Source organism: Nelusetta ayraudi, unplaced genomic scaffold, assembly GCF_046127955.1.
Source record: "Nelusetta ayraudi isolate G7.1 ecotype Tasmania unplaced genomic scaffold, CSIRO-AGI_Nayr_v1 ptg000042l, whole genome shotgun sequence".
NCBI classification, from domain to species: Eukaryota; Metazoa; Chordata; class Actinopteri; order Tetraodontiformes; family Monacanthidae; genus Nelusetta; species Nelusetta ayraudi.
The window spans coordinates 19,653,315-19,674,544 of NW_027466092.1; the positions used below are offsets into that span (position 1 = coordinate 19,653,315).

Genomic DNA, 21,230 nt, shown 5'->3' on the forward strand with positions numbered 1-21,230 from the left:
CTGGCTGCCTTCCTCTCTTGCTCCTCTTCTCACTCCGGTTGTGTGTCTTTGTCTCTGTGTCTCTCTCTTTCTCTCTGTGTGTCTCTCTCCCTCCCTCTCTCACTCTCTCTCTCTCTCTCTCTCTCCCTCCCCGGAGCTTTGTTGTCTAAACAAAGTGGCCTTTATCGGGAACGAGCCGCGACCCAAACTGGCCCAAACAAAAGATACGGGCGAGCAAATCTGCCCGGCGAGGAGGAAGGACCGCGGCGTGCCAGCCTGCCAACTGGCGATGCCCCCCCCCCCCCCCCCCAAACACACACACACACACACACACACACACACAGAACTCATGGAAGGCCTGGCATCAGCTTGCCAAGGGAGCACCGAGGGTGAGGATTTGTGCATGAGCGTGTGTGTCTGTGTGTGTGTGTGTGTGTTGCAGACACACTGTAATGATTATCTCATAATTGGAGCGAGGCGAGTGTTTCTCATTGGCTCCGAGGAGCACCTGGTAATCCAGATAGCTCCCGCCCCTATCGGGTGACTGCAGCCACTGACGGAGGGGAATGCAAGTACAGTGGGATGAATTACATAAACACTCACACACACACACACACACATGCACATGCATAGACATCTATACACACACACACACACACACACACACGGTGGCGCAGCAACAGAACAGAAAGAGGAGAAAGTGAGAGGGGCAAAGTTGAAACGTCTGCGAGAACAATGACATCTCGCCTTCTTTTCTTTGAGCCAGACACCACCGACGTGTTCAGCAGAGCAGCAGGACACACACACACACACACACACACACACACAAACACACATGCGCGCGCACACACACACACACACACACACACACACACACAGCAGGACTGTCAGGTTTTTGAGACTTATGGAATCGAGTGGGATCCGAGCCCAGACACGAACAATGACAAGCCCATACAGTCTGCGTGTGGGAGAGTGCATGTGTGTGTGCGTGTGTGTGTGTGTGTGTGTGTGTCTGACTCAGCTAGATGTGCCATCACTGTCCCCAAAACCTGAGTGTGTGTACTTTGTGTGTGGGTGTTTGAGGACATCAAGTTCTTTGTTGATATCATGTAGCAGTACGCGCGTGTGTGTGTGTGCGTGTGTGTGTGTGTGTGTGTGTGTGTGTGTGTGTGAAAGTACTGTAAAATGAGATATTTATAGATATTTGGATATTTAAGCCATGATGCAAAATCAACACATAATGTTGCACCATGATAGTGGAAAAGTAGTGAAATTCTATGTTTGCATCGGCCCAGGGCAGAAAAATACACAAAACACGACTATAATACTTTACTAGCCGCTGTGCATACAATTACTGTCTGCTTTGTTATGGGCTTCTACTTTTCTATTCACTTACTTTAAATCGCCTCCTTGCTCTTACACATGTACATCTTCTCCCCGCCATACGTATTTGCGTACACTGGCAAACAACAATGTGTGTTTGTTGCAAATTCTGACACGTATATATTTTAATATTTTTTTCCAATTCTGGAAACGGCAGAATTCAAAAAAAAAACATTTGACTAATTTGGAAAAAGTTTGTCCACTTGCTTGAGATGATTTTAGCCTTTTCTGAATCAGCACTAACGTGCTCCGAAAGCAGCTTCGCCCAATTAACTCAAACAAGCATGAAGCCCAGAAACACGGTCGTTAGCACAAAGTGGCATATTCTCAGAAATGTGCTTTTAATTTGCTCGGCATATCATGGAAACACATTATATGTCCTAGAATGAATGGAACTCTTATTTTCTTACTTAAAACAACAACTCGTTACGGGCTACAAAAAAAATGTTTCTTTCATGTTGCTCCTTGTAAGCAATAACAACATCTCTTTTTTTCCTTGTCTCAACATTTGAACAGTTTCTTAACAAATCCCGATTCCTTTCTAACTTTCCACTCCCACATGCCAATAATTTATTTATCTCCCCGAGTAGTCGACATTTACACCCCGACACGAATTAGCCAATTTTTTGTCTTCTTTTTTTTTGTCCCTGAAAGTGCGTTCTCATCATTCAGCCGTTTAATCAGCGTCACGTCTGGGACCGTGTGAGAAAAAAGGCACAAGAAAAGAACTTTGCATCTGCCTTTGAAACAATGAGCCCATCAGCGAGCCCCCAGCTTGCCATCTTTTCTCCCTCTCTCTCTCTCTCTCTCTCCCTCGCTCTTTTCTTTTTTTTTTTTGCAATACGCACCAAACAAACAATTAGCTTTGTTGCAGCGTAATTGACTGGCAGGACCGGTGGCATTCACGTTCACCCGCTGTTGCCACCCCGCAAAGAAAGGCGTCCGTGTGAGGGCGGAAGGTTGGCCGCGTCTCCGCGTCTCCGCGGTGGCAAACGTCCAAGCAGGAGCGCTTCTTTTTCTTTCTTTCTTTTTTTTTTAAATGCACGGCGGAGGAAGGAGGAAGAAGAAGGAAGGAGGAAGGAGGAAGGAGGGCCGGCTGGGGCGGGCAGAGTGAGACTATAGATTTAATTATGCATGCATGTTCTCTCATTCATTGTAATGGTGGGAAGGGAAGAGAGGCAGAGTGGGAGGGTGTTGGGGGGGGCACACCCATGACATTCCGTCGTCGTGGTCCTCCTCCTCCTCCTCGTGCGCGTGCTCACGCACACACACGCAGTCTGGGAGCGAGTCGCTATAGGCTAATGAGGTGACACTCACCGTCTGGAGGCTAGCCAAAACAGTCCATTAACTCCTAGCCAGTAGTTAAGAGGAGGAGAAGAAGAAAGGTTGGTGGTGTTGGTGGGTGGGGGGGGTGGAGGGGCAACGGATCGGGAGCGGGGTTGGGTGGAGGTGGGGTGGGGGTGGGCGGAGGAGGGGTCTAAAGTCTTTCAGGATGTGACGGAGGGGGGCATTTCTAGCGCACAGTTTTGTAGTTGTGAATGAACCAGCAGGGTGTGTGTGTGTGTGTGTGTGTGTGTGTGTGTGTGTGTGTGTGCATGTGTGTGTGCGTCCGTGCAGAGGGGTGCACAACACAAGTGTTTGCTGGGGTAGGAGGGGAATAGCCCCCCCTGAACCCCCCAGCCCCCCCACCCCCTCCACTCCCAGCCAGACAGACCTTTGACAGAGGAGCTCTGTGATTCGCCTCTTTCATCTTCGGAACCGACACCACCCCTCCTCCCCCTCTCCCCCCGCTCACCCCTTGCCCCCCCCATCCAAAACCCAGTCAGATAATTATGAGACAAATGCGGCGGCCCAGACCACACCCCCGCTGCTTGAGTGGCAATGGCCATGGTGGTGGTGGGAGGATGGGGGGGGGGGGGGGGCAACAGAGACAGGCGACGGCTCAAACGTCTGGACTGCTCTGAGTGTGTGTGTGTGTGTGTGTGTGTGTGTGTGTGTGTGCGCGCGTGTGTGCATTGTACGTGAAATTCCCCACCTTCGCACCAGAGTCAACGAGTTCTCAGCTGGTTCGCAGACGCCAGCTAGCGCTAACCTGCCAGACTTGCGCTAACCTGCCAGACTTGCGCTAACGTTCCCCCACATTTTTTCTCCTACAGAGTTTGTGTCCCCGGATGAGCTTCCAGTCACCTTAAAAATCTCACACTGCCGTTGGCAACTACTGTTGGGAAAAACAAAAAACAAAAAAAACAACTTCCTACTCATTTAAAATGTGGCACGCTCATTAGAGAGTGGATGCTAACACTGGCTAATAAACTAGCGCGCACTTGCCCTCCATCGCCAGTGTTGGTGTTCAAGTGAGAGTGAGAAAGTTCTTGTGTGTTTGTTTCTTCATGGCCGGCCAGACAAGGCCGAGCGCAGCTTATAACTGTTGAAATTTCTCGCTTGCGGCTCTTTAGCGGTGGTGCTGTGACATGGACCGACCGAACCTTCATCCTTTCAGCCAAACACACACACACACACACACACACACACACACACACACACACACACACCAGGAAGTCCTCGCACAAAAATCACTGAGAGAGAATTTTTGGAATCTGTTCAAAACAAAGAAAGTTAAAGTGTTACCCCCCCCCCTCCCCACACACACACACACACACACACACACACACACACACACACACACACACACCTCCTCCTCCCCTCGCTTTGGTTTTTGTTGTCTCTAGTGTGTGCAACATGTGTCATGGAGGCCTCTGCCAGCGATGTGTCAGTGTCTGTCAGCGCCGCCGCAGCCAAGAGGAGTTCCCTCCCGCTGACGGCGGCGGTGGTGGCGGCCAGTCCGACTGGGGCGCTCCCTCCCGCGCAAGGCCCAGTGGGCTCGTCTCCAAGGCGGGCGGGCGGGCGGGCGGGCGGCGTGCCACAGAGGATCTCAGCCACCCAGTGCCAGGCGACATGCACGCACATGCACACGCACACGCACACACACACACACGCACGCACACACACACACACCTTCGATATCATGGGACGCCGCCGCATCCCAGAGCAAATCTTGGCCCGGAGAAGACAAAGCAAAACAAAGCGTGCAGCCACTCATTTCTGGCTGGCAAGACACCTCTGGCTGGAGGGGGAGGAGGTGGAGTATGAGGAGGAGGAGGAGGAGGAGGAGGAGGTGAAAGAAGACAAGGAGGAGATGGAGGAAGAGGAGGAGGAAGAGGAGTAGGAAGAGGAGGAGGAGGGGGTGAAGGAAGACAAGGAGGAGATGGAAGAAGAGGAGTAGGAAGAGGAGGGGGTGGGGGAGGTTGAGGAGGAGGAGGAGGAGGAGGAGGTGGAGGAGGAGGAGGAAGCGGGGGAGGAAGAGGAGGAGGGGGAGGAGGAGGAGGAGGGTGGAATCAACCACAGACTTCAATGTGTCATTGCGAGCAGCAGAAAACAGAGGCGTGATGTTGCCAGGCTCCTCAGCGGCAGGTGCAAACAAAAAAGACTTGCAGCTTTTTCTTCTTCTACGCTGCTTCATGTTGACATCCGATCGCCGCTCCGATGTCGTTACTCCCCTTGTTAGTCTCAGACAACTGACGCGACACGAGTGTTCTCTCTGAGTCATTTCTCCTTGGACCTGCAGCCGGTCGTCACGGGAGGATTTGAGAAAACGTGGTGAATTTGTTTTTCGTCTTATTTTTTCCCTCAAAATGTAAAAAGATGACGGACAGACACGTTGACTCTGAAGTTGGCGTCCAGACAAAAGAAGCTTCGCTTTTCTTAAGTTCAAGCAAGAAAAATGTGCGTGTCAAACTGCATCTCCAAACTTTTTATCCACTTCCTGTCTTTTAGCGCCTATTGGCATAACATTGACTTTGTGCGCGCGAGAGCCAAGTGATTTTCAGGAGGGCTGCAGTTCTGGACCCGTCCCCGCTGAGACAGGGAGGTGTCCGAAGACACTTTGTTTTGCTGCCAGCTCGCAGGCCAATAAATGAGTCTGCTGGGGTTGAGCGGCCGTTAAAAGCGCTTCCATCCCGTTAATGAGTCTGGAGACGGCGGCTCTCGTGGGACATCCAGCCAGCAGGGGGCCTAATAGAGGCGTCTGCGGAGGAGGACGGGAGGGACGTGGGGAATCAGGTGTCCCCCGCTGGGGCGGGAGCTTGGAGTGGTGGGTGGAGGGCGGTTCCCTCGTCTTGACAAGAGCCCGGAGAAAATGTTTTCCGTCTCCTAAAAGGCTTCTGTCGTCCAGTTCTGATCCAACTGACCACAAATAACCACCGTTTGCAAGCTAGGAGGAACCGAAACCAGCGGTTAGCAACTGGTGGAGTCTCAGGACCCACGGTTTTCTATCATGAAGTCGCCACCCAAATGTATTGCACAAAAGTAAAACGCGAGCCCACTTTCCATCATGTGCAGTAAATAAATTGAATTGAAATTACTGAAGTAAATGGCCGACATTTTTCTCTCTCTCTCTCTCGATATATACACATATATATATATATATATATATATATTTGTATACATATATATATGTATATATATATAAATATATACATATATATACACACACACACACACACACACCCAATCATGACTCTGTGAACAGTCAGGGTTTTGGAAAGCTCTCCTCGAGGCTCCTCAGACGTCCATTCAGGAGGGAAAAGTGGAGACGGTTGTTCGCGGCAGCCGCATGGACAGAACCACGGCTTTTTAAAAAGGGCAGCATCATAAAACGGGTTCTCACATAACTCAGGATGGGACTGACAAGCGGCCGTGACCGCCACAAGGTCAGAGCGCTGGCTGGCTGGCTGGCTGGCTGGCTGGCGGTCGTCCAGAGGCAGAGGACCCCCCCCCCCCCCACCCCACCCCCAGTACCCCCTCCTGGACCCCCTGACACTGTCTGGAGCAGCAGTGGGCACACTTGTTGACTCGTGGGCCACAATGGGGTTTAAAATTTGAAAGAGGGGCCGGAGCAGAAGGTATATTGCATTTTGGTGTCATGTCACAACATGTGCTTTATTGTCAATTGAAAATGAACCAAAGCAAAGTTACAACAAAATATGTGCCCCACTGTATTTAGCTCTTTATTGAAATGGCTCTTCAAACACTGACAAAATGGATGAACTACAGCTATTTTATGAGTTACTGACTATTAATATCATTTCTTCAAGTTCGGTGGGCCGGATTAAAAAGCTTAATGGGCCACATATGGCCCCTGGACCGTAGTTTGCCCCTGCCTGGTCTGGAGGGACCTCCGCCCCCCTCCTGCCCCGCGCAGCCTCCCGCAGCCACCTCGGCCTCTCGGGGTTTTACAGGAGATCAAAACGCAAATGGAATCAGTCAGATGTTCCTCAGTCAGGCCGCACAGAGAGAATGGCTTTTAAGTGGGGAAAAAAGGAGGGAACACACGCGAGGAGAGGGAGATAGAGAGAGAGAGACAGACGGGGAGAGGAAGAGAGAGAAAGACACAGAGACGGAGAGAGAGACAGAGAGAGAGAGAGAGAGAGGAAGAGACAGAAACGGAGAGAGAGAGGAAGAGAGAGAAAGAGACAGAGACGGAGAGAGAGAGAGAGAGAGGAAGAGAGAGAAAGAGACAGACGGAGAGAGAGAGAGAGAGAGGAAGAGAGAGAAAGACACAGAGACGGAGAGAGAGACAGAGAGAGAGAGAGAGAGGAAGAGAGAGAAAGAGACAGAGACGGAGAGAGAGACAGAGAGAGAGAGAGAGAGGAAGAGAGAGAAAGAGACAGAGACGGAGAGAGAGTGAGGAGAGAGAAAGAGACAGAGACGGAGAGAAAGAGACAGACGGAGAGAGAGAGAGAGAGAGAGAGGAAGAGAGAGAAAGACACAGAGACGGAGAGAGAGACAGAGAGAGAGAGAGAGAGAGGAAGAGAGAGAAAGAGACAGAGACGGAGAGAGAGTGAGGAGAGAGAAAGAGACAGAGACGGAGAGAAAGAGACAGAGAGAGAGAGAGAGGAAGAGAGAGAGAGAGGGGGAAGAGAGAGAGAGAGAGGAAGAGAGAGACTCCATGTTCCACATTCCTGGCCAAAACACAAGAGCGCAAATCTGCTGCGAGCTCCCGAGGCCTGCTGGGGCAGCCCCCCCGCCCCCCCCCCCGCCAACCCACCACTGCACTAACAACATGTGGTTTGGACTGCACAGTGGCACCAGCAGAGTGGCTAAATTAATGTCACACTCGGCCATTCGGGGGGAGTGGAAGTTGAAGCCGGGGCCCGTTTGTTGTGAGAAAACAAGTCAAAAATAAAACAGAGGTGTGCGCGAGTGCGTGCGTGAGTGCGTGTGCGGTGGGCGTGCACGTGGGCCGTGTCCTCAGGCACGGCCCACGTGCACGCCCGCCGCTCAGGGGGGGAGAATGTGAAGCGCCTTTGTTTCCAGATTATTTCTGGGTTGTTGCCAGAACGGCAGGACGATACGCGCAACAAAGAAGTGAAGCACCCGGCCTCACCTAGAAGGCCCCTGTCTGTCTGTCTGTCTGTCTGCCTGTCTGTCTGTCTGTCTGTCTGCCTGCCTGTCTGTCTACCTATCTATCTGTCTGTCTGTCTGTCTGTCAGTCAGTCAGTCTGTCAGTCTGTCTGTCTGTCTGTCTGTCTGTCTACTTGTCTGTCTGTCTACCTACCTATCTATCTATCGGTCTGTCTGTCTGTCTGTCTACTTGTCTGTCTGTCTACCTACCTATCTGTCTGTCTGTCTGTCTGTCTGTCTGTCTCTAAGCCTGCCTGCTCTGAGGTCCGAGCGGGGCTTTGTGGCTCCTCTGCTGGACCGAGTGGTCTCGGGCTCCGGCACATCCTCGCAGCCGTTCCCACGAGGCTCTTTGTCCGTAATCTCTTGAAATATTTGCCCGGATGACGGCAGCGCTCGCCTGTTTTGACACAGAGCAGCACGGCCACTCACTTTTTCCACCACTTTTTACTCTCCAGGAACAGGAATTCCCCTTTCGCCGCCCACCCCCAACCCCCCCGCCGCAACCTGCAACCTCCCACCCACTTATGCACCCCCCCCCCCCCCCAACAAAGTCTTTCCTCTACTTCCTCCCCCCGCTTGGATTTGTCCACTCTGGGCTTCGCCGCCACGGGGGCCTTTACACCCGCCTCGCAGCCAGCGGTTTCCACTCGCCCAAGCATGTTGTTTTCACTTTATCTGGGATGCCAAAAGTTCATTCACCGGGATCAGGGCTGGGCGGGAGGGCAAAACAGGTCCCGGGCTGAGTGCGACAGGAGGGATGAGGAGGGGGGCGGGTCCTGCGCCGTGCCGCGCCGGGTCGGCTCGGGAAGCCGAGTGCGGTTGCCTGGAGTCTGGAGAGCCGACTGAACAGGGCAGCAGCGCAGAAACTTTTCAGAATTCGGAAAATTTAGAAACCCACGTACGGTAAAATGTGGGGTGTTATTCCTGATCTGAAAAATAAGGGATTTATTTTATTTGAGAAAACAATTTGCACTATTTAGATATTAAATCCAGATGAAGAGACTGAATCAGACCCAGAGACTGAGCTGGAGGCAAAACAAGAAACCTGTCGGAATTGTTTTACCTAAAAACATCCCGAAAGAACCCGATAAATGCTTTCGCAACCAGAGGAAACTGAATGGACTGAAAAATGGAAAATACAAGACAACGAGTATGCGAGCAAGTCACAGTAGGTTTCGATATTCTGTAACATTTTCCCAAGGAAAGATTCCAAACGCAGCAAATTTGGTTCGGTGGAGCCGTTACCTCCTGCATCCTGCTCATCTCACCCGTTCTAATTTTATTTCTCCCCAGGACAAAATATCCTCCCCTCCAACCCGTCCTCCTGCAGCCCTCCTCCAGGGTTGGCAGACGTGCAGTGAACACTTCCTGTTTTGCGGCAGTGAGGACTCGGTCCAAGCCACTCTGAGTTGGCAGCGCTCAGCTGGAATGCCTGACTGCAGGACCGCCAATGGCACTCAGCCGGAGGCCAGAGTGAGTGAGGAGGCTGAGAGTGAGAGGAGGCTGAGAGTGAGGAGGTTTGGAGTGAGGATGCTGAGAGTGAGGAGGCTGAGTGTGAGGTGGGTGAGTGTGAGGAGGCTGGGAGTGAGGAGGCTGGAAGTGAGGAGGGTGAAAGTGAGGTGGGTGAGTGTGAGAAGGCTGGGAGTGAGGTGGGTGAGTGTGAGGAGGCTGGGAGTGAGGAGGCTGGAAGTGAGGAGGCTGGGAGTGAGGAGGCTGGGAGTGAGGACGTTGAGAGTGAGGAGGCTGGGAGTGAGGAGGGTGAAAGTGTGGAGGCTGAGTGTGAGGTGGGTGAGTGTGAGGAGGCTGGGAGTGAGGAGGCTGGAAGTGAGGAGGGTGAAAGTGAGGTGGGTGAAAGTGAGGAGGCTGGGAGTGAGGAGGCTGGGAGTGAGGACGTTGAGAGTGAGGAGGCTGGGAGTGAGGAGGCTGGAAGTGAGGAGGCTGGGAGTGAGGACGTTGAGAGTGAGGAGGCTGGGAGTGAGGAGGGTGAAAGTGAGGTGGGTGAGTGTGAGGAGGCTGGGAGTGAGGTTGGTGAGTGTGAGGAGGCTGGGAGTGAGGTGGGTGAGTGTGAGGAGGCTGGGAGTGAGGTGGGTGAGTGTGAGGAGGCTGGGAGTGAGGAGGCTGGGAGTGAGGAGGCTGGAAGTGAGGAGGTTGGGAGTGAGGAGGCTGGAAGTGAGGAGGTTGGGAGTGAGGAGGTTGGGAGTGAGGAGGCTGGGAGTGAGGAGGCTGGGAGTGAGGAGGCTGGAAGTGAGGAGGTTGGGAGTGAGGAGGCTGGAAGTGAGGAGGTTGGGAGTGAGGAGGTTGGGAGTGAGGAGGCTGGGAGTGAGGAGGCTGGGAGTGAGGAGGTTGGGAGTGAGGAGGTTGGGAGTGAGGAGTGCGGCTGACGACACACCCTCAGAACCAACGCCGTCAAGGAGGGCAGGAAGTGATGCCTTCTAAAAAATGACCTCTCCCTCTCATTAAACGGCTCCCAACCATTTTTTTCCGAGTGAACGAGATGTTTCACGTCAAGAGCGGCTGTGAAAGTGAGTGGAAGGAAAAACCTGTTTTGTGGCAGCTCAGACCAAAAAAAAAGTTAAAGGCCGTCTCTCGGAAACAAAAATGGAATTGTCCGGCACGAGGTGACTTTTTCTCTTCTTCTTTTTTCACCCCCCCCCCCCCACTCCCCGTAATCAATCGAGGGAGAATCACGCAGATCGTATGACACCATATGGAATTCTTTTTACACATAATGTATTTCCTTTACAGGGGCTGTGAAAGGCGAGGTCTACAGGGAGTCCTCTTTAGGAGGAGGGCAGGAGAGACACACACACACACAAAGCTGTATGTATGGTGTGGAGGGAGGGCGGGTGGGAGGGAATGAGGGAGGGAGGGAGGGAGGGGGAAGGGGGGGCGAGGGGTTTAGCGGGGCGGTCCGAGCATGCTCAGCGAAAATATGCCTCGTGCACTCGTTGAACTTGGGGGCCTGCGCGGGCTCCTCTCAAGGTTACAGGAGAGGCCTGTGAGGCTGCGAGCAGGAGAAAGAAACCATGCAGTCGCCGTCCACACGCAACACCGCCCGCCCCCTGCCCCTCTTAGCCCCCCCACGCCCCTCACCCCCGCCCCCCAGCCCCCCTCCTCGCACGCTAAAACACTCAGTGAGAAGCAGGGGGAGAAAGAGAAAGAAAAAAGAAAGAGAAAGAGAAAAAAAAAAAACTCAGCCCTGCATCAGAACGTGCTACACATGTAGCTCAGCAAGCACCCCCCCCCACCACCACCACCACCACCACCACCAATCCCAGCACCCCCATTGCCCCTCCTACTGCCCCAGAACGACGACGAGCCGCTCGGCTGTGCGCGGCTCAGATAACAGAAGCAGCGAGCGGTCGCCTTTGACACAGTGCTTCCTTCCTATCTACCACGTATCCGCTGCCGCCGCTCCCCCTCCCCCCTCCACCAGCCCCCCCGCCAGACCCTCAACCACACAAAGGTAGGAAGCGGACTGCCACGGCCAAAGGGGGGGCACGTTCTGTGGCGACAATGCTAAATCACCTCAGTTTTTTTATTCTTTTTTTTTTTTTTTGCGTCCAAATCCACTGCAGTTTTACGCACGGAGGACACTATAAAGACAACAAGGTCTTGTAAATGCATCTGCTGATCCAAAAACTATTAACAGGAGAGAAAAATGAAAGTCTGGAGTGTCGGTGCTGGTGCTGCTGGGGGTGTTGCCAATTTTCAGACTGAATTTTCAGACTAAACAAAACAGCTCCAGTTTGCTCTCACTCCTGCACAGACTTGGATGGCGATCCAGGAAAAAAAATTATATGCGCAATGCATCATGTTATTAGTCAACAAATTAATCATTGTCGGCGCTACAAGGCTCAACAGCAGGTTTCTTGCAGTTTTAGGAGAAAGATTTTTTTCTGGCAGCAGCATTTGGGAATCTCAGACACATGGAAATCACATGCAAAAACGCCTAATTTTGATTTGTCTCCTTGGCAGTAGCCGTGAGCGGCTAATTAGCTGTGCACATGCCGTGTCAGAGGCTGCAAAGACCACATGGCTGCGGAACAACAACTTTGACTTTGACTTTTCACTCTGGGGTCAAAGGGCAACACGTAGTAAACACTGGAGGAAGTGGTCACTTTGGCTTCCCCAAAGAATTAGCAGGCCATTAGCACCTCGTAAAGAAACATTTCTGCGCCTCACAACAGATCTGGGCCGCCGTTATACCAACAGGCGGGGGATGATTCGCTGTCAACGGATTTCGCTGTCGACTACATTAGCGCCAACAAGCGTCTTTGAGACGGGCTTACGGGAAAGAAAAGAAAAAGCCACAAAAGATTCACAAAACGGCGTCACTTTAGCGTCGGACCAGGGCTAAATTTCAAATTAGCATAAGATGGAAGTGAGTCATTCTCGTGTCTTGATTAAAGCGGCGGCTTTGCCCAAGTGGCCACGCGGCAGACTGCAAGTTCACACTGAGCGCCTTATCGGGACCCTTTTTGCGTAAACAACAGGGAAGAGGAGGAGGAGCGCGGAGTAGCCCCGTCGGACGCGACAAAAGAGCATCAAAGCAGCTTCAGAGGAGAATCTGCTGGAGTATTAGGAGCCACTTGGGGCTGCGATGGCTTAGATGCCGCCAGAGAATGCCTCGGCGGACGTAAAGCGCACAAACAAATTAAGAGGGGATGAGCCTTGTGCTCAGTGGATTAGCTTCAGAGTGAGCATCGGCCACAGAACCGCCGCACGTTTCTGGGGCCGTCGCCGATAAACGGCTAAAAAATTCAGCAGGATTAACCTTGGTAGCAGCGGTACAGCGTGTTCTGCTGAGAGAGTGTGTGTGTGTGTGTGTGTGTGTGTGTGACCAGGAAGCAGCCCTGCAGCGAGGTGTTACCTCAGATTCACACTTACAGAAAAACAAGGGCGTGGTTCAGGTGTGCAGTGTGCAGTGTGCAGGAGCATACGTTCAACTGTAAAGGCCACAGAGCTTGATTATAAGCGACAGTTTGGTCTGTAAATTGTTAACTTAAATGAGGTCAGCCGGAGGGAAACTCGGTTTACCACCGCGGGGACGATTGCACGAAAAGGGATAGGGGGCGCTCAACAGACCGAACGTTAGATGTCGACAGCACGGGCGGTATGTCAGTAATTTAGATATAGAGGCCAGGATCCGTTGGCGTTTTGTGTTTACTGAAGAGTTGTTTCACCCGTCTGGAGTATCAGGCTGTGGCCTCAGGTTTGACGGTACACTCTATTGTCTTAAAAAGTTTGAATTTCTGTGCTTTGCAAAGTCTTGTATGTCACCAGGAAAACCCCTTCAGTCGCTCACAGTTAAAGTTCCAAATTTAACGTGGCAGCTTCATGACGAGATGCTGAGTGGAAGCTGAGCAGGACGCCGAGCGATGGGCCGAGCGATGGGTTTAAGGAACACTGACAGTGACGGTATTGTGCAATGTGAACATATCTTGCTTTGTGTTTACAGGTGTGAAAATGTCATCCAGTGTGTTGTTTCATTCAAATGCGGCAAATCCGCACTAAAGACAACAGCAGACACATCCAACTCGCTTTTCTGGCTCACTCCTGGAATGCTCACAACGTCTTGCTTACCGGGGACGGCGGAACGCACAATGCAAATGTCTGCTCGAAAACTTTAACTTTTCCACAAATCAAATAAACAAAACCAGACTTGCAAAAGTGCGAGAACACACGTCTCTGCAGCCTTGCGAAACTTTGCGGCTTCCAGAATTCTTCCCAAAAGATTCTGGCGGGAGATTACATCTGCCAGAGCAAAACGACCTCAGGCTTCAGCAGGCTATAATAAATGGCTTCAATAAAATAATACAGCAACAACGCGTTTCTCCCTCCACCGTGTTTGACAGAAGATCCCAATAAAAATGATTCGACCAGTTGTGTTTTGCACCAAAGACAACTCGACGGCTGAGATTTGAGCATCGTCTTCTCGCAGTTTTGTTTGCTTGCTTTTGTCCTAAATCCTCGATTGCCCCGAGGGCTTCTGCGGCAGAACCCCCTGCAGGTGCGACTGAGACTATTTCCTGGAACCCTTCCAAAAAAGCTCCCTGTAAGTATGAATCATTTACACGTCCAAACGTATAAACATAAGAGTCATGTTTTCACATACCACGACTCCCCTTTAAGGACTGGCAACACTGGCGGCACCACACCATAGCAGAGCTGCAACGCCACCCCGCCAGCGCACCTCCCCTCCACCCGCCCCTCCCCCGACGACCCCGCAACCTACTTTGTGAGCGTCTCCCTCATGCGCGGCTCGTTAATCACATTCCATATCGGAGAGACCCGAGGATTCAAGGCCCTCCCGACTTCTCTCGCCCTCAGAGAGCCGAGCTGTGACAAAATATAACACGCATGCTCCTGAGGGCCCCCGATTCTCCCCCCTGCAGGACTTTCTTTCTTGTTGCCTCGCGAAGCGGCCTGAAAAAACACACCGGCGAGCGTCTCCACTCTGATTTCCGAGCGGTGGCACTGGATGGAGGCGAGCTCCGGCGACCCCCACACCCCCGACCCCCACCACCCCCGGCTCAGCCTGGCACCGGGGACATGAAAGGGCAGCAGCTGCGGCGTTTGGTTTACATTAGATGGTAGTGGTTTCCACATTGTGGCCGCGGGGATAAGCATCAAGGGAGGTTTATCTCCGTCGCGGCGCTCTATGCAGTATGTAAACACTGTGTAATCAGCGGAGGAGAGGAAAAAAAAGGGGGCTCCGACACCGGCGCTTTCTCAGGGACGCCGTCCTGGAGGTGGCGCTCTCTTTGAAGATATTCCCCCTTTTCTCTCATCTCCATCTCAGGGTGGTGGTGGTGGGGGGAGGGAAGGGGGGTTTGTCCCATCTGTCCATTGTGGGACACGTTCAGGAACCAGGAGCCCCTTTCTCACCCTCTCTGGAGTTTTTTTAATACGGTCCCCCAATCAGAAGTGATTAAGCATTGCGGGGCACAAACAATGGCGGCCCTTAAATCTCTGTGAACCCTCTTTCAGCGCCGGCCGAATGAAAGAGCGCTCTGTCTGCGGCGGCAGATGACAGACGTGACGCTCGCAGAGATAAGTCTCCTCCGCCGGGAATCGTCCCCGTTCTTCGCCGACTTGCCAAAAAAGAAAGAAAAAAAGAGCCCTGAACGGACCCGGAGCGGGACCTGAAGGAATCCGCTCCCATCTGAACAGACCAACAGATTTGACCGAACTACTGAACACTGAGTCTCTGAGTTAATGGGAACAAAACAAACAAAAAAAAATGAATTAAAGAGACAGAGCGTAGGGAAGACCAAGTTGTCACTGCAACCAGCGAAAAACTATCCCGGAAACAAAATGTGGTTTGAGCTTCAGTAAAGTTGGCAAAAGTGAACAGGCATTTTCTTGATGCAACACATTTATGGGCTAAAATACCAGAAAAGTTGAATAAGAACAATGTAGGACAGCAGTCATAAAAACGTTTTTATTTGTACTAAAAATGTAATAAAGAATGTTCAGTTTTTTTCAGATACTCAATTTTTTGGAGTATCAGACTTTTGCATAAAACAGCAATTTTTAGGATAACGTAACAATTTTTAAAAAAAATATTTTAAAAAAATTTACATTTATGTCAAATGTATTTCACTTTGTCATATAATATCATCTTTTTGTTTACCATATGTACTTAATTATTCTGTATTCTGTCAGCTTGACACACACACACACACAGGCTGTGAGCCGCTACGACAACACGCCGTCTGAGGCGCTCGCCGTCGACAAGTCAGCATGAGCTCCATTGTCTTACACACACTAACACACACACACACACACACAAACACACACTAACACACACACACACGTAGAGTCCACAAGGACTGGCTGTTACCGGCTGTTTTCAGTTTTTACAAGAGTGGGCCCAACTAACTGCTTCAGTGTTTCTGCGGTCCACCAACACATGTGGTCGGCATGGCGACCTGGTCCCGGCAGCAGGGAATCGTGGGCACAGCGAGACAGAAACAGCCCCAGGCCTCGATCGCAGTTATTATGGGGTGGAGGGGTGGGGGGCGGGGGGTTTAGGGGCCGTGTCTACTGATCTTGTTTTGACTGCTATTAGAACTGGGCTCCGTGAGGCTGCAGAGCGGAACCGATAAGATAAAGCTAATAATCCTCCGTGTTACTTCAAATAACACTAACACCGTCCTTATGACTGAACTCGCACTTTTTAATCTGTATTTTTATCTCTTTTGTTGGTTAAACTTGGTCATATCTGAAACTTGGGAAGGGACCTAAAAGGCTTTGGAATTGGGTTTGTCTACACCTTTGAGGTTCTGGTACCAGGTAAGTTTACCAGATTGCTGATCCAGCGTAATGCACCTGGTCTACCGGCTGCCACTGCCTGGGTTTGTCTTGTCAAACATAAGTAACTGATCAACCCTGCAAGGTAGCTGCAAGCCTGAGATTATCAAGTCAAGTCAAGTCATCAGATCTTGATCTTGAAGCTCTCCAACCTGAATTATTCGGCACGGCTGGGACAATCAGCAAAAGAAAGAGGTGGTTTGGCGGCTAGCAAAAAACATGAAGTTACCTTCAGGTTGTAGCCTTCAACAGCTGCGACTGAAGAGGGGTCAGTTTGATCAGAACATTCCCTCTTTAAAGAAGAGGCACTGAAGAGATTTCTCTGCTGCTGACTGGCTTCGCACAGTTCAGTGAGACGTCATGTTGCTCCTTGCGCCAACAGGAAGCCTTGCTCCATTTCAAACTGCCTCCATGAGTCATGATTGAATCAGATTGTGTTTGCTTTGAAGGTGAAAGATAATTTGCCCAAGTATCATCTGAGGTTTTCCTTCAGAAACGCCACGACCTTTCCGAAATCTTTTCACAGAAGTGTCAACTTATTACAACGGCAAGTGGATCGAAATTATCAAAGTTTTTCTGCAAAGGCCAACCAGTCTTCCAGGTTTGACTGAAAACAGTAAGTGAATTTCCTGGTAGGAGCATCTGCTTTACCGCGTCTGTACTGCCAGTGTCTATGGCTAATAGCATTTTTTTGGGGGGGCGACCGCCGCGCTATCAACAAGCCTGACCCAGATTAGAGCTTATTTGCTCACGTCTCAGAGGCTTTCTTTATCTCTTACTCGCCCCGGACAATTCTTAGGGACACAAAGCGGCCATTTTTTGAGCTCCTCTCCGGAGATCCTGTTACGGCGCTCCAGACACGACGCGGTCCACCGGCAGGGGTGGGGGGGGTCTGGGGGTGGGGGGGGGTCACCCCCTGGGAGCACCGGTGTTCGGCACAAGATACATAAGAACTCCCCTTACATTTCAGGACAGGCTTCTTTTTCTTTGTGCCGGGACGGTGTAAAATTATGTCATGGCCCAGGAATCTCGATAAAGCGACCCCCCCAACCCCTCGCCTCCTCCTCCGCCGCCGGACCAGAGAAAATACACAAGCTGATCCGGCAGGATTCCCCGGCAGCCTGGGATCGCTCAGCGGATAAATTTCACGTCAACTTCCCGGACAGTTTAATGCCAAGACTAAAAACAGGTTCTAAGACGATCCAGAATGGGGACTTGTTTTCAAATGTTTTCCAACGCTCGGCAGTCAGCGTACAGGAAGCAGCGAGGACAGAGAAGCCTCGGCTTCAGCGGCGGCCTCGTTTCCCTCCCCGAGCCGGACGGGGGGACAAAGTACGCATCGTGCGGGCGGGCGGGGAGGAACGAGAGGTGGAGAGAAAACAGAGCAGTGTTCGCTGACCTCATTCTGACAACATGCCCGGGAAGAGTCCTTCCCTGGAACCGTTTCGCAACAGCCGCTGTTGTTTATACAGGTGGCGGGCGAGTCGGGCGGGATGTGCAGGAAGGCAGCGAGCGAGCGGGCGAGCGCGCATTTTGCAACACCTCGTCGTGAATATACCAAACAGCACGCAAGCGTGGCGAGACGCACGGCGGCGGGGGGGCATTGGAACGAGGCCGTGGGGTCGGAGAGGGGGGGGGGGGGGGGGGGGGGGTTGGTTGGGGAGGGGTCTCCTGCGACCGGAGGCCCGTGCACCGACATCCACTTTGGAACCCCCAACCCAACCCCCAACATGGACACGGCTACAATCGCCCAGAGGTGGGCCGCTCCCTCACCACTGTTTACGCAACAGTGTGCTAGAGCCGGGTCACGAGCTGATGCCCCCCCCCCACCCCCCGCAGGAAGCTCCTCGTCTCACTTCAGTTTAGCAATTATCAGCCATAAAGAGTCAAAAGCTCCCGAAGCAACAGCGAAGCGAGCAGCGTCGGGGTGCAATAAAGTTTATTCAAAACTAAAACAGACTTTTTTGCGCAACTAATTTATAAGTCAATGTTTTGCTTTGTTGTTTTTCAGCACCTCCACCCCCCGCCCCCCACCCCCCACCCACACACACACACACACACACTCAACCCACCACCACCCGAATAAACCAGCAAGCTGAGCCAAATCCATTACAGATTCACACAACAGCTGTTTGGTAAACATACCAAAGTAATTGTTCCAAATGCCTTACTTTAACACAGATTAAATGCAATTAGAGGCTGTTTATCTAACCACAACAGGTCTGCGTGCCAGAAGCCGAAGAGAAAAAGAGAAAGAGAGAAAGAAAGAGAGAGAGAAAAAAAACCCCTCTGTCATTGTTTGGAACGGCTGTGTGCTCCGAGGCGTTCCAGCTGGGAATTAAAAAACGTGGCTTCCTCATGTGCAGGAAGGAACGAGTGATTTGCCGCATAGGAAGACTATAGGAGGTGGAGGAGGTGGAGGAGGGAGGCAGCTGGTTGGTCCGCTTCGCTCTGGCCGCTCGGTTAGAGAAGGGTCTTCTGAGGTGAGTATAAAGAATTTAGGTCAGCACAAGCGAGACGTTTAACCAGCTCAAGCCGCTGCAGCCCCGAGTGGAAATAGCACAGGAGGCCCCGGCGAGGGGGGAAAACCGGTGCGTCACAGATTGAAGCTCAGACAAGAGCCTGGACTTCCCGCTGGCCGTCCGGCAGCGCAGCAGCAGCAGCAGCAGCAGCAGCAGCAGCACTTCCTCCTTCCTTACCTCGTACCTGGTGGTCGACGTGCAGCAGCCACGGCCGGCCTCCGCCGCACCGTCCCGCGCACAACAATAAAGGAATGCAGAGCAGACTCTTAAAGCAACAGTTGTGAAAAGAAAATCAGGGGCGAGTTGAGGAAAAAGAGAGAAAAAAAAAAAAACCCACTTTAAGACGCTGACAAATCTCTTAATATCCCCAATATTTGCTGAAATCTCCCTAATCTGACGCCGCTCGCCCGCTGCCGCAACACACACACACACTCATTGTAAACAGCCTTTTATTGAGACGTGAGTGCTTGTATAAACATAGCCCGGCCCTGCTGAAGGGTCCGAGTCGCACAATGCAAGCGGCAGGGGGGTGCGGGGGGAGGAGGTCGGGGGAGGCGGTGGGGGGGGGCGCCGGGTTTGTGTCGCTCGTCGTTCCTCACAGACGGTGTGTACAAAATCCAATTATCAGAGCCGTGGCATTAACATTCCAGCAGTCTGGCAGGTGACGGCTCCGTCTTAGCAGATCCACCCCGACCCCGCTACCCCTTCTCGGGCTTAAGTCCGCCACCCCCCCTCCTCCCCCTCACCCCCGTCGGCGTATTGAGACGTATGGCGTATGGCGGAGGGGAGAAGGCGCTATCAGTGAATGAGGCATTCTTCCACTCGGGCGTCTGCGAGCAGAACACTGTTGATAACGGCGCTCGGACCGCAGCAATATTGGGGGGTGGGGGTGGCGGGGAGGGGATGGGGGGGAGGAGGGGGGGCTGCAGACTAAACATAGACTCCACACAAACCCTTTAGGGGTGCTGTTGCCGATGGTGTAAGATTAAAAAAAGGCAAAGTCTGTGAAGGGAACGTTCACGGCGGCGCTCCTCCCCCCAGGACATCTCCAGACCCCCCCGCCCCCATCCCCGCACCAACACCCCCCACCGCCCCACACCCCCACACCTCCACCCACCCACCCGCTCCGGCGGGACACCCCGTCCCGATCAGGGCGGCAAAGAGGTTTTTTTTGTTTTTGTTTTTTTTCTGAGAGTTAGTTGGAAGAGACAACAATGCTTTTCATCTCATCTATAATTACTTCACCTGCTGAAGTATTTGACTTTCATTGTTCCCCCCCAACACCTCCCCCACCCCCCCACCCCTCCCCTTTTCGGTGAGATGTTCACTGGGCGTCTGGCAGTTTCCCTTTGCTCTCGCCCACAGGCCTGCACGCCGTTAATTATTCTTGGATGGCTCTTTTTTTTTTTGTTTGGGGCGGAGGGGGAGATTACGAGTTTTCTTTCTCCTTTTTTTTTTTCATCAGCTCAGCAGCCGTTTCCCATTCATAACAGTTGGCACGGCTTTTTGGCGCTGGCTGCCAGAGATCACACCCCAAACCATTTTCATTTTTCCCTTTAACGTTCCATTTGTTTCATTCATGTTGTAGATTTGGCAGCGCCGCTTTCCTGATGGCCATCAGCTCCCCCGCCCCGCTCTCCCCTCCCCCGTTTATATTTCGGAACCCAAACTGTTGGGTGGGAGTGTGTTATGCGTCGCAGTGGAGGCATAAAAAAAAAAGAAAGGAAAAATGTGGAAGTTCGAACTGGTTGGCTTCCAGTCAGCTTCCTCTTACGTGCTGCAGAAGTCCAGATTTAGAATTAATAATTGGAATCTAACAAGAGATCTACTGACAAGATCTTCACACATTCAAACCCCCCCACCGCTCCCCCACCCCGAGTTACTTGGCTAAACTCTCTGTGTTGGGATTACTCCGGCGTGGGCTCCCGGAGAATCGTATATTTGGAACTCGGAGGCTAGCGAACGCAGCGTGTATGGAAAGAGCTCACCCCACGCTGTAAGTGCCTCCATGCTCTCCACGTTTCTGAGGCCACGAGAAAACAATGGTTCATCATCATACAACTGCTGGAACGGAGCCCAGCAACACAAACCGCACGCCCCCCAAAACTACTCTGCTGAACCCATCAGCTGTGGCTTAACGTCAAGAGGCAGCTGAATCGCTGAAGGTTAAAGTCTGACTTCTTTGAGATCCGTCTCGAGGAGACACAAGTTCAGTGGCGTTCATCCGGTCCAGGACAGCCAGATCAATAAGAATCCTCTGAAGAGGAAGAGGCGAAGCCAATGCCAGGATAGAACATTTGCTGAACTATAAACAATGTAAGTGAAAAAATCCAGCATTCAAGAGGACGAAATTCAACGTGAGCTCAGGATGGTCCAAGTCGACTGTCGTCGTTAGCGCTGCGTACGCACAATCAACAGCACACTGTGTGATAAACTGCATTGCGCTCCGCGTTATTGAAAATTCCAACTTCTGCAGTTAATGGGAGACACCATTAGACGCACCACAAACAGGAAGTGACTGAGGACTTCAGTGCAACAGCTGCCGCAGTGCTATCAGAGCAAAGA

At 52.0% G+C, this 21,230-nt stretch overlaps 2 protein-coding genes across 6 annotated transcripts in view; both read right to left on the bottom strand.

The window, feature by feature from the left end:
• The window catches only part of LOC142894163 (nuclear factor 1 B-type-like), a 59,877-nt gene that overhangs the window by 22,345 nt on the left and 16,302 nt on the right, over positions 1-21,230 (bottom strand). The window lies entirely within an intron of this gene.
• Positions 1,851-4,601, bottom strand: LOC142894281 (uncharacterized). Its single transcript, XM_076035545.1, has 2 exons — positions 3,997-4,601; positions 1,851-2,391 (listed from the first exon to the last, which is right to left on the bottom strand). The coding sequence occupies exons 1-2, from the start codon at positions 4,402-4,404 to the stop codon at positions 2,122-2,124; spliced, it is 678 nt and encodes a 225-aa protein (XP_075891660.1). The 5' UTR covers positions 4,405-4,601; the 3' UTR covers positions 1,851-2,121.

Coding starts and splice junctions, on each gene's coding strand:
- LOC142894281 (XM_076035545.1), bottom strand. CDS start 4,404: ATGCGGCGGCGTCCCATGATATCGAAGGTGTGTGTGTGTGTGCGTGCG. Junction 2,392..3,996: donor GTGTGTGTGTGTGGGGAGGG/GGGGGGGTAACA, acceptor ATTTAAAAAAAA/AAGAAAGAAAGAAAAAGAAG.